Raw genomic sequence first — 14,988 nt, 5'->3', positions numbered from 1 at the left:
CCAATCTATCTATATTATCTTCATGTCAGGATTTGAAATTTCCCGGCTTTACTGGTTATCAAATCCATAATTTTCATGACAAAGTTTGAAATACACCGGCGGTCTTATATCGTATGTTCACGCCAGGATTTAATAATACAATTTTAATGAACTTTTTATTCACGTCGAGTTTGTTTACAACTTCATTTGGGACGGAATTAGGAGTACACTAAATTCTCAAGAAAAATAGTGATTCTTTGCAATTTTTTAAATTTAAATATTGTAAAGTATTAACCTAGTAGAGTTTTTGTTAAAATTTAAGTATGGAAATAATAATTTTTGTTTTACGTCTTTAGTAACTTATCTTGTTTTAAATAGATGAAGGAGCAAACGAACTAATGTTGCCAAAATCTTTTTTTTAATGAGGTCATGTTTTTTTATATTACTCTATTGCAAATTGGAGAATTCTGAGAATTCGTTCATCAGCATCAGAGATTCTATTATAGTCATCAATGCACTATTACACACATTTTCCTTTAAGAGATCATGTTTATTTTGCTATTATAAAACGTATTTTTAGTGTTAACCGTAGAAAACAAAACCTTTCATAGGAGTGAAATGTTGTAATTGCAACTTTCTTTTCAGGTGTGAAAACTTCAATGACCAAAAGTTGCCACAGCGCTTTCCATAACCTGTATGACCGGTGCATGGACACATTCCACTGGACTTTCAACTGGGCCATATGTTGGGCGGTCAAGCTGACCTTCATCTGTGACCTTGTCAGGAGTTAGTTCTGTGAAGTACATTACGGCTGTACAAATCTAGACAAAATATTTATGCAATAGAGTTGTTAAACATCTAGCATTAACCAATAATTAGAAAAACAAAAGGGCCCACTCATGTCTCTCACTTCCTTTTCATTGCCGCCATCTTTTCTGCCGTGACGATTGCCATTTGATATTAGCCTTTGGTCAGTCGTAGCTGGTTGATTGGCGAATGCAGACGTATTGTGGCCTGTATTCTGTAGTTCAGTTTTAATGATTAGTGTTGTGTTTAGTTCTTTTATTAAGTGCATGTTTTAGAGTTAGTGAAGTTGACACACAACACGGTGGTTGTGATTCCTGACTTAGGCGTGTCACAACGCTTTGGTATGATTTGTTTATTTTAGCCTAGTTTGTAATTATGTGTTAGGTTAGTTATTTACCTGAAGAAAAGATCAGATTGCAGATCTCGAAACGTAGTGTTACTGAGTTTTTTTTTCACTGAACGATGGTAAAAGTCCGGAGAAATTTGTGTTTTCTTCACAATCCTTTCATCGTCAAAAATAAACTTCAAACAAAGAATTGTTCAACAAGTTGCATTGTTTGATGGACCCAGATTTAACATGGGGCTTACGGACGGACGGCAAGACAGATATACGGATGGACGGACGGAAGGCAATAAGGTCGGACGGACGGCAAGACAGACATACGGATGGCAATACAGACTGGCGGCAACACGGACGGACGGCAATACGGACGGACGGACGGCAAGACAGATATACGGACGGACGGAAGACAGTAAGGACGGACGGACGGCAATACAGACATACGGATGACAATACAGACTGGCGGCAATACGGACGGACGGCAAGACATACGGACGGACAGCAATACGGACGGCAATACGGATGACGGACGGACGGCAAGACAGAAGGACGGACGGTAAGACGGACGGACGAACTGCCAATAGATCCTAATATCAATAGAGTTCTTCCTTAGACTTAAGGAGAGTAGTACTTAAGTAAGTTAAGTGCCAAGTTTTAAATCTTGGATTTTTCTATCAAGAGTTGTCGCCAATACGGGCAAACGGACAGTCAGAGACGACCGTCCGTCCTTGCACCTTTTAACCCGAAAATAAATAACGCTCTTTCTTGGACGTATAGGGGACCTATGTACAAATTTTTAAGTCTCTAGGACCTTTCTATCGAGAGTTATTGCTCAGACAGACAAGCGACGACACGAAATAAAAAAGGTCTTGTCAGCGAACACAATATATTTTAGAGTGTAGAATATAATGTTGCATTATGATATATGATCTGTTTGGTTCAGTGTTCTCGTACGGCAGCTACGATTGTGACCCCAGCACGGCTGTGAGCGGAAGTATGGGCACGAAATACGCATCGATACTACAGACTGGGGCGAAGTTGAAGGCCAAGGTCGCCAAGGAAAAAACTCAGTACAAGATCCACGAACCTCCTAATTTCGTAAGTTCTGTTGATGAAAACGTACGTAGATTGAACTGTCGTAACGTTAAATGAAGATGAAGTTCAGTCACTGACTGTTGGATAGATTTAGAGAACAGTATTGAACGTACAACATTACCAAGAAAGAACTTTGTTATCTGAGGATATGAAAATCGACTTACTGAATGGCTGATGTAGGATCGCACACGTTAAATCATAAATTAAAAAGTATTTCGGGTTTCTGCATCCAATTTTCTCAAGGCGTCTAATTAGTCGTAGGTAATTACAGAACATACAAAGTTATTACGTTTTGTTTACACAATGTGTGGTCTAGTTTATTTGTGGTATTGTATTTATTTTTTTATTGTTACCCGATATTATTAATAATTTCTCAGTTTCTACCTTTTAAGATTGTTTCATAGTAGATTATATCGTTGTTATTGTTGTTTTATAATAAAATAGTTCATATTTTGTGAAGGAAACAAGAATTTGCCGGACATTTGCTATAGTTGAGTGATACAACAAAATCAGTAACATTACGTTTCGAAATCTACAATCTGATCTCTTCCTCAGGTAAATGACTAACATAATGTAAAACCACAATAAAATTAATAAACACATGCCAGATCGTTATGATACGCATAAGTAAGGAACCACAACAGCCATGTTATGTGTGTATTCCATGCAAACTAGTCTAAAAATGCGCCTAATAGAAGCTAAACATTAATTATTAAAACTGATCTATAGAATATGGGTCACAATATGTCAGCACTCACCGGCCAACCAAATGAAACCAATCAGTTCTATGTGGTTGGCCGGTAAGTGCAGACCTACTGTGACCTGTATTCAGTAGTTCAGTTTTAATAATAAGGGTTCAGGTTTTACTGAATGCATGTTTTAAAACTCAGTATGCATGGAATGACATGTTGTGTTTCATGCCTTATGCGTGTCACAACGTAATGTTTTGTTTAATTTAACCTAGGTTGTAGTCATGTATTAGTTTACTCATTTACCTGAAGAAGAGATCAGTGTGCAGATCTCGAAACGTAGTGTTAATGATTGTATTGTATCATTGAAAAAGGGAAAATGCCCGGAAAAATCATGTATTTTTCACAATTCTTACGTTGTCAAGCGAGGAATCGGTTCTCAAATTTTGTGTTGTAAATATTCACAAAGGAGTTTCACCATAACGTATTCTATGCTAAATTTGTCCACGATTTGTACATAAAACATATAAATTACATTTATAATTATAGCTTATTTTTATATTGTTATATGTTATTATTGTTATATTTCTGAAAATAACATATAAACATTTGTTGTGCAGGTTTCACTGCGCTCCGTAATTACCATCATAAAGGAGTTTCATCATGACATGCTCTATGCTAATGAAGTTGTGACTCTTTCTGTCAAGTTATTGCGGGCTATTCTCGCCTTTTTGTTTATTTGGGTGATTATAAAGTAAGTCATAAGTTTAATTGACCATTTTAATCTTGATTAGGCTGTAAATTATTTTATTTCAATTGAAGCTCTGAGTCCCTTCTGAACCGCAAGGCAGAGTGATTCATCTATTAAAACTAAACTCAAGCAAATGTAAAAAAATATATGAATTTAATCAAAAAATCAATTTTAAAATCTAGATTTGAATTTTTTTATAAACAGAAACGGCGAGAAATTATAACGCTTTAGATTTTTTTTAATGCAACACAGAAGATATTTAAAAAGAGAACATTAGGATGATTAAAAAAACGAATGATCTGAAGATATGATGAGATTATACATCAATAAATTAAATTGGTTTAACCTTGTAAATACCGTATCAAGATTTATCTTCTGATTTTATTGAAGCAAAAATATATATTTATCAATTCAAAAATTATATGTCTGTAATTTGAATACATCAATACTTGAGTTTATGATGAATTTTTGAATGGATTTAAAGATTCAGTGATTGGAATTAGATTGTGAAGATTATCCTATGCAAATTTTACTGAAATATGTAGTTAAAATTGCAAAATGTAAAGAAAGAGTATGGTGAAATTAATAATTAATTTCTTGTACATTATTGAAACTGTTATTACTGTAATACGATATTAAGACGGCAGAATTTAAACATGTTTATCCAATTAATTAGTAAATGACATTTGAATGAACCAAATTAAAAACTGATATTGGTTTTGGAGATAATTTTTGCTCATGAAAAATTTCAATTTTATATTTCTGGAATTGTTTAAAAAAACAAGATGGTTAAAAACGTCCAGGAACGATGTTAGATTAATTGATAATTGTACACAGTTTTTATTTTCTAAAATTGAAGTAAGAGAATTGTTAATAAATTAATGGAAAAAATTGAAACTTTTAGTCAATTAAGTACATTTAAAGGAACAATTTGTATTCCAAAATGAGTTATTCCTCAAACTTCAAATGGATTTGAATTAACTTTTAAATTTGGACATTTCGAAGTGGTTAAAAATTTATTTGATTTCGGATTATGATTATTTGAAAATCTCGAATACAGTTTTTTGATCGGGGCAGTAAGGCAAACTAGAATGTGACACTGTAAATGAATTTTAATCTTTTAACCGAAGTAGGCTTCTCAGTCCTACGTATGCATATGTTTCTTCGTCGAGACAATAAGGCAAAATCTGCTATGGAACTGGAAATATCTTAAGTAAGTAAAAAGGGTAAATGCTTTTTGTTCGAACTAGGCTTCCGAGACCTGTGGATTCGTATTTTCTTGTTCAGGGTAACAAGACAGACTCAGCTGTTACGTTGGAAATATAATTGATTAGAACCAGAAATGCTTATACACGTGCAAAACATCATATAAGGCTCAGGTTAAACTTTTACACTCTTAACCGTGAATACTTAAATGCTATCTACCTGATGTATGCCTACTTACGTATGAAGACACTCGTAGGACTTCATCATATTACATCGTAAGTGTTTTGAATAAGTAGTATAAAGCCTTCGATTTTGAAAATTAATTGCGCTCGAAGCCACGGGTAGCAGCCAGTGAATAAAACAACTGTTGCGATTAAAAAAGAACGCAATACCATGGTGGGGTCAAATGTGACTCTAGCAGTTTCTAGATAATAAACCGCACTAGTTCAAGGAGTGCCGAGTCCACAAATTTGCTATCTAGCGACTACTTACTGAGGTAAAATGATATCGACTCAACTAGATTAAGGTATGTGACACTAAAATGAGCGCATATATTTAGTTGATTTAGTTGGCTAATGGAACTATGTAGTGGGCACAGCGGTTATCGCAAGATAATCAGCTTTGCGATCTTGTCTTTGCAAGCAGCGCGCCTGCCCGGCCGTTGGTGGTGATTGGGAAGTCACCTTTAAGCCGTTGGTCCTCTGGTTAAGTGTCAGAAAGGGCTTCTTAGCTCTAACTTCGCCCGGTAAAATAAGGCGTCTTTATTTTACTAACACTTTTTGGGGTCAGAACCGACACCAGGGTGGCAGTTAAAGGTTAATGTGTTCTTCGTGAGTAAGATCGTGAACTGAATTGTTTCAACCCTTGTTTCAGTGCTCAGAGCTACCACGATAAGTTTGTCCAAGAACCGGCTCACGACAACAACTACATCACAGCTCAGTTCCGTACGTTAGACGCTCAGAGGCACTTGGAAGGGAAGAAAACCGTTCTTCCGCTGATGAAGCTGGAACGATCAGAAACGGTCGATCCGTACTCACCGTTCCTTCAACAAGTAGAGATAGACGAGGAATGGGTGAGTATATTTCATTGAGGAGAAACATGGATAAATAATTAAATAATCGGGTGCAATACAGGAGTAACAAAGAGGAAGTAAAAACATAACTTGAAATTTTCTTAAAGGTTTATTAGTAAAAGTGGAGATAAAAATCTTTGATGGATAACTAACTTACGGGAGAGGGAGAGGAAGATGAAGAGGGAGATGAAGATGGAGAGGGAAAGGGAAAGAGAGGGAGAAGGAGAGGGAAAGGGAGAGGGAAAGGGAGACTAACCATTTGTAAAGTTACTAAAGAAGTGTTCTGATGATTGATCAAAAATGGCCTTAAGATTCCTTTAAGTTAAAGACCTCTCCTGGTGGTGGTGGGTTGTGTGTACTCGTTCTGCCAGTGGGTTACTTCGGTGGAGTTCAGGAAACCACCACTTCGGTCCATGATACTGAAGTACGATATGTACTCTGAGTTGCCACGTGGGGGGGGGGGGGTCTTTTGTATGTCCGAGTATTCCAGAATTTCGGTTGCAACGCTATTTCGGTTCTTTAGTCTAAGAATAGCTTATGAGTATAATTTATAGTTCTTTACAGACTTGACAATTAAATAGTCTGATTCAATCAATATGAATTTAAATTATAATATAATATCACTTAGCAAAAACGTAGCCAGGAAAACTTTTTGGGGGGTCCAGACAACTGATATTTACCCGTAGTAGACAGAGAGTAAGGCCCATTTCTTTGTTGAGAACGATCTTTCAGCAGTAGAAATCAGTAATACTGAGTTATTGTAATAATAATAGATAATAATAATAGTTTAATAAAAAAGTAGTTAAACAAATTAAAAGTTTGGAAGGGGTTGTGGACCTCTTAGACCCTCTCGCTGGCTACCTTCTTCAGACATGAGTTATAAATACAAAACTTTAGGCACAAAAGATTTATTTTGATTGATAACAGAAAAACAAAAAAAGAAGAAAAATCGAAATATCGAGTAATGAATCAATAGCAATTCTGTGTAGCCTTAAACATGTTCAGTGTTATAGATGTAATGGACCAGCAGTGATGAGGAAAAACCTAAGGGATGATACTGAATAGACGTAAAATTGAGTTGAATGAGAGGCTTTAGAATCTTTTGTTAAATTTGTGATTTGACCTGTACATGAATTTGGCCACAAATACAGTTAAAACCAATACTAATATGTTGTCTATGATGAGATTGATGGCCCAATAACTTTTAAAATTAGGGGTAGGGGTCAGGGCCCTTTGCACCCCCTCACTGGCTACGTCCTTGTCACTTAGTTATATAAATCACAATATAACTACAGAATAACTATTATGCACTCTTTACATTTATCTACAAATTTATAAATTCAGTCACTGAGACAAAGACATGTTAGATAAGGCATTTCTGGATAAGACCTACTGCATTTTAAACAACACAGATGATTTCAGCATTTGGTTGCAGGGAAAAAACTTCTACGCTTTTATGTTCCTTTTCCTGTTCAGTATTCTCGCATTGACGCTAGACGCAGTGTTGGCATTAGGGTTGACCTGGATAAACAAAAATTTGCAGTTCTCTTATAAGGAGAGTGGTAAGTTGAGACAACATGCTATTTCAAACGTAGTCTATAGAAACATTGAGGATTCTTTTTATTGACCTTGCAAATAAATAGTGTTCCAAATTGTATGAAAACAATTCAACTGGTATTTTTAACTTTAATGCAATCCAGAAAATGCAATATCAACTTCACAGTTAGCTGTATTAAAAATCCTTACACTGATTAAAGGTTTCTCCTCCATTCTTTTTACCATATTACTTAAGTAAGAACACCGAAAATTTGTAATGTTTGTTGGGTTCGAGCGAGACAACGTGCTGAAGTCACAACTCGATTTATACTCAAGAAAAAAAGCGATTGTTTTTTTATAAAATACTAGCTGTTTTCCGCGGCTTTGCACGCTTTTCGGAAGTCTTGACCATGTATGAGCACTTCTGGTTCAAATGAATAATATTTCTGTAGAGTTTACCTTGCTTGCCAGGATAAAGAAAATCTGTCAAAAATGCATTCTGTGGAGAATGCTTATAGGCATTGTACACGCACATGTACTTATAAAGTGGTCTAACACTCAAGTTTTAAGTTCAACCAGAAATTTATTTTCAAGACAATCAAAACAGCGCCTTCAAATAGTGTTTGGCTATTTAATACACATAACTGACTCGTAATTGCAGTTTATAATGTGCAGGCGCCTTGATAACTTTTATATTTCGCAGCGCCGCCTGGTGGTGTTGCATAAATGGGCATAGCATATATAAACCTTCTACGTGTAAAAATACAAATACATAACAATTTTCATAACAACCGGTCAAATTTCTATAAAGTACATACAGACAAGTATTCATAAATATATGAATATATATATATATATTTCATATTTCTTGACTTTGATATTTCTGATTTATATATATATATATATATATATATATATATATATATATATATATATATATTATATATATATATATATTATATATATATATATATTTTCATATACTTTATGAAAATTTAAATTTAGTTAATTTTGTCATACATCGTCTCACGACTGACTGAGGATCATCCTACTACTGCTTGATTAACTTTTGATTTATTCGCGTCATCCTATTTCATGATATGACTTAATGCACAAGTGTCATCCTACTAAATGATTAGTCTTGACTTTACTGTATCATCCTATTATTTGATTAATCCTAAGATTCGGCCGCATCATCTTACCGTATGATTCACCTTGGCTTTGTTCGGGGTGAGCATAATTCTAATACAATATTAACCTTGGATTCATTAGCGTAATTCTGTTTCATGATTAACCTTGATTTAGTTCGTATGTATCATCCTACTAGACGATTAGCCTTGACTTTGCTCGTATGTCCTACTACTTGGTTAATCCTGACTTTAATAAGAAGGCTACTAGATGATCGGCCTCACCCTGATATACAGTAAAAAATGATATTACGTTTTATTTACGAACCGTTACTAATTAAAATTAGATTTAAATTGTCATAAAATTTACGGAATTCATTGTTTATGTCATGACTTTTAGTAATTATTATTTCTGTACATGATCATAGTAGGTTTTTTATGAAGTATTATTGGCTTGTCAAATTGTCTATGGTTCTTTTAATACTTGTTGAAATTGTAAATATTTTTTCTTTTTTGTTTTTTTTTTAATTAATATTATAGTATTGTAGTATATTTCATATTGTTTGTACGTAATGTATACTGAGTACACAAAAGGCGCTGGTTTTGTTACGAGCTGGCCAAATTAATCTTTTTACTGTGTATTTTATATTAGATTAGCTAATCACGCTACTGGATAAGTGATTAGCTATAATTCCTAATGTCAATGCTAAATGTACAAAATATGTTTTACTGAAAAGGAATAAATAAGTTATTATTATGATGAATCTTAATACGTACCGCACATCATCTAACTTTATGATTAAAATTAACTTTATTCGCATTAATCTACTCCATGGCTAACCTTGGATTCACCTAATATATCCTATTATAGAATTATTAACATTCGATTTGCTCCCATTGTCCTAATATACGATCAACATTATGTTTACTCATGTTACTCTACTATGATGAGATCCGGCTTCTATGGCATTATCCTACTTTATAATAAACCTTGGCTTTGCTCCCTTTTCCTAAAACATGAGCAACATTATGTTTACTCATGTTACTCTACTATGATGAAATCCGGCTTCTATGGCATTATCCTTACTTTATAATAAACCTTAGCTTCGCTCATACGAACTTTGTCCTACTTTATGGATTACGTCGAGAGCCACAGATCAGACCAATAATTGGAGAGCAAAGGCTCTAAAACAAGGCATCACTGTGAATTCTGATTTGCAGGGCTGGAAAGCGAGATGTCCTGAAGTATTCTTTCCATTTAAACACAACACTGTCAAATTGTGTTGTATATTAATTAAATCTATAACAGACAAAATCATAAACACCACCAAAATGATAACACGAAACTTCCTACCACCACGAAAAATTGAAGGATATATTTTTCACTAGGCAGCCAGTAGCGCAAAGGTTCTTGTTGCCACATGTCCAGACTGAAACCTCCGACACGAGAACGTCGCGTGTTTTATTTGATATAGATTTAAGCTCACTAATAATTCTTTTATTATAACCCATCAAGGATCACTTCTGGTTTGAAGAGTTGAACATACACTGGGTGCAGCAAAGATCGATGTGTCACTTAAATCTGGGCAACCTTGTGGGTGTCTAGGAGCGCCACATCACTAACCGCAAATGTCGAGATTCTGGGGTTCATGGGTAATTCGATAGATCTAGTCTACTGCGGGATATGACTGTTGGAGTTGGAGGGGTTTGTTCCCTAAATATCAGAGGTTCTTGCTAGCCTCGACAACGGAGTGGAACCCCCTGCCTGCTTTGACTGGAGAGGCTGGTTCAGAGCTGGCCTCCCCTTCTTCCGGGGAGACATGACTTTGAGATTAGTGGCCTAATTCTTCCTCATGGATCTCGATAGGGGACGGCCCCTTATTCATTCTGAATATCCTGTCAATCCGGAAGGAGCGCTAAGGTTCTCACAGGACTAAGTGCAATTTATAAGCTTCTTGACTAAGCTTCTAAGAGAACAAAAATAAAGACAAAAAACAAAAAGATATTTATAACCATGTACGTGACAACATATCACGTTTAATTTGTTTGCGTGTTTTTCAGGACAACACTCTTTCAGAATAGAGGTGATAGGCGTGGGTTTTATCGCTTCAATAGTGCGATCCATCATAAAGCCATTTGACTTCACCAAAGCACTCAAACAAGAGGTGTCCAACAGACGTACGTATCACAACATTAAACGTTAAACATTTGTTCAGTTATTCTGTCTAAGCGTTGCGTTATATTATGTTTTTCTAATTTAAATAGTTGTCCGGAAAGCGTTTCTGGATAGGTTCACACAATTATACAAATAGCTGACGTAGAGGCAAGGGCTGAATTAATACCCTCCATCGTAGGCATATCGCGATCTAAAATGTTGGAGGTAACAAAATGGACAGATATCACCGATTGGAAGCCTTGTTTAGCACTCGTAAGGCCAAAGGGATGGTCTTAGGTGGATCAAAGGCTGGGAAGAGAGTATCAAAATTCACAAAAAATAGCGATTTTTAAAAATGTCGAAAATTTTTATAAATGGTCGAATGGACCATTTCTTAAATGGTCATACATTATTTTGTTCGTATCCGGTTAAAACTCTGAATCAATTATTTGCTAGTCTTGCCAAGCTAATTATTGAAACGATGTTTTAGCGTTGTGAGTGAGGTTGTCTTTTTAATTATTTTTTTTTTTTTAAGAAAGGATAGGCAGTTCCTTAAGTAACTATAACGATGGCAAGTACCCGAAATTCAGTACACATTTCCAATCCATCGTTGTCAAAATTTTAATAGAGGGAGAGGGGGAGGGAGAGGAGAAGAGGGGTGAGAGAGAGGGGGGGGGGTTTGTCTGAGATTCTGCTCAAACCTTAAGAAGAGGACCTGTCACGATTTCTACACATAACGTAACGCTATGGTGTATCTCTAAGAGTTTATTAACTCAATTATGCACTCGATGAGACAATGAGAATACCTCTTCACCTAGATTACACTAGGTTACACTATATTTTGTTGTCTATTTATTTATGGTGCCAAAAGGATGTCAAGAGTTCATTTTGAGCTCTTCAGACGAACATGACTCCAGATTCCAGAAGTCAAGTCTTTAACAGCGTCATATTTCAGAGAGTGCACTAAGAGGAAGGAGAACTGGATATAAACTCAACGTTCACATTTATTTATTACATTCACCATAGCTACTTTATGTGTCATTATTATCTGTTACTTTTAATTTATCATAGTATTAATAGTATCTTATATAAGCCTCTTGTACAATAAAGTTCTTGGTTCTTGTCAAGATTCAAACATATATTTTGATTTTAGTACAATTGTTGATTAACATGTTTATGTTCCAGAATGTCTCCCGTACCCAAAGTACATGTCGGTCACAACATATATTTTGATTTTAGTACAATTGTTGATTAACATGTCTATGTTCCAGAATGTCTCCCGTACCCAAAGTACATGTCGGTCACAACATATATTCAGATTTTTGGGTTCATATTTTGTCTGTACTGTATGGAGTTTTGTGTAGGATATATCAGGAGACTAAGGCGAGCCATTTGTGCATTTTATTACAGAGAAGTAAGTCGAGTTGTTTCCTTATTGTTATTTCCTTAGCTTCATTTTACTTAATTCCTCACACGTCTGAGAGAAACTACCGTAATGGTCCCAAAACCGAAATTAGTATTCACTGGAAAAGTGGGAATTTTCGTTGTATTAAAACAATTAGGAATATGTCACACCAATCGTCGCACTACAGGCTTCGCTGAACTTTAAGCTTATTTCGTCCTCAGGAAATATTTTTCTGGGATAGATTTATTATACCGGGTGACCCAAAAGTCCCACCCCCCCCCCCCTTCTAACTTGTACTGGATTGAGATAGAGACCTCTAGTCTGTGGCATTGTTCTTCTTTTATAAAAACCTTTAAAATGAAGTGTCATTTGATGGGGGTTTGCATTTAAAAATTTTTACTTGACCCCTAACCCCCGATTTCGGGTTGAGGGGTAAGTTCTCATTTAGCGCAAAAATAATCATTTGCCATTATAAATAACTACCCCCAAAGTATATTGGTTTGTTTAATTCCGTTCAAAAGTTAGAAGGGGGGTTGGACTTTTGGGACACCCGGTCTGACAGACGAACAGAAAAGACATTTTTACATCCCTCCGACAGGCAAAAGAGAAATTGTGTCAGCCTACTTAGTGATGCTATTCAACGCTTAACGTTCATTGGTCTTAAATAGAAAATAGCAGATGATTCTAAATTTGCAAAACAGTTTTAACTTATTTTAAAACTTCCTGAAGACGGGGGTTATTAAATCCTCTGCAATATAGAAGTAAAAAATTTTTCTTTCCCTTGCATTAATTAAAAAAGTAATTATTAAAAAAACTCAATTTAAAAAGAAAAGCATATTAGTAAATTGAAGCCAGGACTGGCTGGGATACTTTACAGGGTAAAAGTGACGAATGTTTTATTATACCAAGAAGAGTTAGGGCTAAGAAGCTGTCTCTGACACAACCTGTGGACCAACGGCTTTTAAAGGTTACTTCCAACCACCACCAATGGCCGGGCAGGCGGGCTGCTTGCAAGGACAGGTTCGCTCAGCGGTCAACCATCCAAGCAGCAGCCACGCTCGACGTTGCTTGATTCGGTTATCTTACGATAACCTTGTACCCGCGACACTGCGACATTGGCAACATTTGCAGTAACATAACACACAATATGCGGTTGAAATAGGATCGTTAATACACCTAAAGATGAGCGTTATTGAATATCTTTACATTAGTCTTGTGAATACCATGATGGATACATAACAAAATAGTAGAATAAATAAAATTTTACACAAACTGGGCACATTCATATGATATTTTAACAACTGGGCACTTTCATTCATAGAACAAAAGAAATATAATAGGCTGGAGTCTATGTTAAAAGTTGGGGACAACGTTTGACTTGTATGCACCCCTTCGTAGAAATAATATCGCTAGCTTTCCGGAACTTAAATCTACCTTACTAAACAAAACTGTGAATAATTGAGTGACAATGTATCACGAGAAATATTTCATTTGTACACTACTTTGAATTTTGCATGAATGTTTATTTCTACATGGACAAGAATGAGTTCTATGATGCTCTATGCAAGAACGTAGCCAGGAACAATTTTTGGGGGAGTTCAGACCACAGATATTTTCCTCTAGTGTACAAATAGTAAGGCCCCATTTTGTCCCTTAAAACGTTCTTGACCCGTTTCTTTGCTGAGGCGATCTTTCAGCAGTACATGTCAGTAATACTAAATTATTAAATAATAATAATCGCTTACTAAAAATGTCGTTGAAAAATTTAAAATTTGGGGGGGGTCCGGCCCCTTGAACCCCCTCGCTAGCTACGTCCACCACGTGTTGCGTAATCTTGCCTTATTTTTAATAAACACTCCAATATTATTAACGATCTATATTTTCCAATGTAATATATAGAGTGTGGGAAGAGAGTAATAATGAACTATTATCTAAGTGTTTTACATAATTTGAAATGTATAGTGAATTTAATCGACGAGATTTGTAGTATATGGCGAGAAATTCTTGTGTGCACAAAAGTTTAGCATATCCTGTCAGATTTAAAATACATAATGACTTTAACCTTTATGTGGTGTGAATAATATTTGATACAACAATTTTAGTTATATTACAGGCTTCGCTTACGCTCAGCCAATGGTATTTGCTATTTATGATGTATTATGACTCGTTTTCATATTTTTCTTGCAAATAGAATGTTTTATAGAATAATTTGATTCACTACTTATGCTATGTTACCAGTGGACCACATTATGCAGGTAGTACGGGTTACGGGGGGTGGCTTTGGGAGTTTGTATAGTCGTAAGGGATATAATCGGTATATATTCCATCATACGCTTCAGCTCAAATAGTGCTATAGAGTGTATTACAGTATGTACATCAAATACCAATAAATTGCGTATATATTAATAATAGGACGTAATTTAAAACTAATCATAAGTGATTTTTTTGTCTAGCAAGAAAAAAACAGGATTGCATTTCTGTACAAGAAGATCTTGGACGAAAGAGCGCAGCTTATACACAGAAATATAAAAGAGTTGGCTGAAAGGGCTGGTAACGTTGGTCTTTCGGTATGTTCTTCAGTTTTACACTCTCTTTGCAGTTGCAGTTGTATGTAATTAGTTGGTAAATGCACAGAGTTGGTAGGCAATTCATTATTGTAATACAATTAGTGTGGAAATAGTGTGGTTAAACGGTAACACCAATTAATTTTTTAATATTAGGAATTAAATTTCTGATATGGAAAAATAGTTTTCAACAGTGGAAAGACATGCAGAATAGTGAAAATGGAAATAGATAAATCGCGGGCATTATCGATGTCCCAGTCAC

The 14,988-nt window shown here is 35.4% G+C and overlaps 1 protein-coding gene across 5 annotated transcripts in view; it reads left to right on the top strand.

Annotated features, from left to right (window-relative positions):
• Positions 1 to 14,988, top strand: part of LOC124364141 (protein sneaky) — a 35,951-nt gene that overhangs the window by 14,964 nt on the left and 5,999 nt on the right. Inside the window, exons 7-14 of one of the 5 annotated variants that reach the window (XM_046819376.1) lie at positions 625 to 765; positions 2,070 to 2,224; positions 3,531 to 3,664; positions 5,741 to 5,939; positions 7,375 to 7,501; positions 10,664 to 10,780; positions 12,122 to 12,171; positions 14,616 to 14,729. In XM_046819376.1, coding sequence (XP_046675332.1) covers positions 625 to 765; positions 2,070 to 2,224; positions 3,531 to 3,664; positions 5,741 to 5,939; positions 7,375 to 7,501; positions 10,664 to 10,780; positions 12,122 to 12,171; positions 14,616 to 14,729 — 1,037 coding nt within the window. Of the gene's footprint in view, positions 1 to 624; positions 766 to 2,069; positions 2,225 to 3,530; positions 3,665 to 5,740; positions 5,940 to 7,374; positions 7,502 to 10,663; positions 10,781 to 12,028; positions 12,172 to 14,615; positions 14,730 to 14,988 lie in introns of all 5 variants that reach the window. The other 4 variants (XM_046819374.1, XM_046819379.1, XM_046819378.1 and 1 more) reach the window with 4 other exon arrangements.

The sequence above is a fragment of the Homalodisca vitripennis genome, chromosome 6 (genome assembly GCF_021130785.1).
Source record: "Homalodisca vitripennis isolate AUS2020 chromosome 6, UT_GWSS_2.1, whole genome shotgun sequence".
Taxonomy (NCBI): domain Eukaryota; kingdom Metazoa; phylum Arthropoda; class Insecta; order Hemiptera; family Cicadellidae; genus Homalodisca; species Homalodisca vitripennis.
The sequence above is the reverse complement of the archived record's forward strand: the minus strand, read 5'-3'. Positions and strand labels throughout refer to the sequence as shown.